The sequence below is a fragment of the Oncorhynchus masou genome, unplaced genomic scaffold (assembly GCF_036934945.1).
Source record: "Oncorhynchus masou masou isolate Uvic2021 unplaced genomic scaffold, UVic_Omas_1.1 unplaced_scaffold_3238, whole genome shotgun sequence".
NCBI lineage: Eukaryota > Metazoa > Chordata > Actinopteri > Salmoniformes > Salmonidae > Oncorhynchus > Oncorhynchus masou.
Window position 1 is genome coordinate 14427 of NW_027016775.1, and position 1973 is coordinate 16399.

At 39.5% G+C, this 1973-nt stretch overlaps 1 protein-coding gene across 1 annotated transcript; it reads right to left on the reverse strand.

Annotated features, from left to right (window-relative positions):
- Positions 1 to 233: 233 nt before the first annotated feature.
- LOC135539151 (hemoglobin subunit beta) lies at positions 234 to 1173 on the reverse strand. The gene is made up of 3 exons (XM_064964994.1): positions 1006 to 1173; positions 667 to 889; positions 234 to 483 (listed from the first exon to the last, which is right to left on the reverse strand). Exons 1-3 carry the CDS (start codon positions 1095 to 1097, stop codon positions 352 to 354), a joined length of 447 nt encoding a protein of 148 aa, XP_064821066.1. The 5' UTR covers positions 1098 to 1173; the 3' UTR covers positions 234 to 351.
- Positions 1174 to 1973: the final 800 nt, after the last annotated feature.

Genomic DNA, 1973 nt, shown 5'->3' on the forward strand with positions numbered 1-1973 from the left:
AGGTATGTTAATTGCTATTGGTAGGTTATGCAGATCACGTTTGCCATCTTCTTTCCTTATCTCATCAATTAATAACCATTAGGCCTCTAGATTATGGACAAAGTATGTTTATGAAAACCATCATCAAAACAGTTTTTTCATTCACATTCCCTCAATTTTAGTGTAGAAACCATGTGCCATCAGTACAATTGCAGGAGAACGTTTTCCATAAAAAACAACACTTCAAAAAGATCAACGCTTTTAAATAGATTTTATTATTTTCAATGCGTGTAGCTATGGCACAGGTTCCAGCCGAACAGACTGGAGTTGGAGTGTCATCTCTCTTCCATATTGATGTTGTCGAGTGATACTCTAGTGGTACTGTCTGCCAAGAGCGGACACAACGACAGCCAGGAACTTCTGGAAGGCTTCCTGAATATCAGCACTGAAAACGGCGGGACCGAGCTTGGCGGCCACGCACACGGTGATGCAGTCGGCGAGGAGCTGTGGAGAGTGGACAGTAAAAAAATATTGGCATACACTTTACATCGGCACACACCGCTATTTAATGCATAAGACTATTTTCCCCTAAATGCCTCGAAGGAAAATTGGTCATACCTTAAAAAATACATAATAATTGTATGAAGCACAAAATAGTAGGCTATATGTATTACGTTTAGTACTCACCCTGAAGTTGTCGGGATCCACGTGCAGTTTCTCTGAGTGCATCACACTCAGTGCAGTATAGGTGTTCTTGATGTCATCCAGGTTCTGCACAGCTCTGTCCAGTCCGTGCATCACGGTCTTTCCGTGCTTGGCCACGGCGGGGTTACCCATGATGGCAGCGGGTGTGGATAGGTTGCCGAAGGTGCTAAAGTGCCTCTGAGTCCATGGAGACACGATCAGAAGTCTAAAAATAAATTAAACAGGCTTCCATTATAATACGAAATTAGTGGTAATTTGCCTAGGTAGCCTATTATCGTGTTATTATTTAATGATATCTACATAAATATTATAAGAACGTACCTGGCCAGGGCCTGGGGTCCGATCTCATCCACGCTGATCTTTCCCCACAGGCCTACGATGGCACTGCGCTCAGCATCTGTCCAGTCGACCATGTTGACGTTTGTTTGTTGATTTCCGTTGGTACTTGCAAAATGTTACAAGGGATTCCTGAGCTTTTTGTCTCCTGGGACTTCCAATTTATTGATGTTCAGTATCTCCGCCCTGAACAGAACACAGAAAATGATTGGATGAATGTCTTGAGGGGGCAATGTCCTCGAGTGTGGCACATATCGGCATTGTGCCAACTTCATCCCACTTTTAAAGATAATGCTTGGTCATTTAGGCGTTTCCAAATTCTAATTAGTACGGATGAAATAAACAAGTCATGATTAGCCTTCATAAACACATGCATACTTAATGATACAATCGAACATATTTTCAAAAAGTAAAATATATAGACCTTTAAAGGTTCCTTTAGCCCTAAATACTCTTTTAATTAATCGTTGTAATATTGGCATTGAATTGTAATATTATCTTTATAAAATTCTAATTATTGATGTAAGTGTTTATTTAGGATCTCATTCAAAAAAGAAAAGCCTAGATTGGGAGTAAACTATTAAAGAAAGAGCATGACTCGAAATATATTTTATCTTCATATTCAGACGGACCCACCCATTTGATAGTTCCATATTTCTGGTATTTTTGAATGATTCATCTAAATGTCAGTTGGTGAAAAGTCGTTTCATCTGCCTTCATCAGGGGAATTACATGATGGGTTCTAACTGGACACTATTCAATGTGGATATCAGCCTATTTCCTTCAATGAAACCACAGCTTTTTGTTTAGCTCCACTGAAATACAATGCTCGTAGACTATATATTGTTACAATGTTTAGTGATAGGCAGAGGCAACGTTTTGCTACCAGAACAAAACCTTTCCATCGATTTTTCCATCGAATCTTTTGTAGGTTACAGAATCGATTTTTCCAT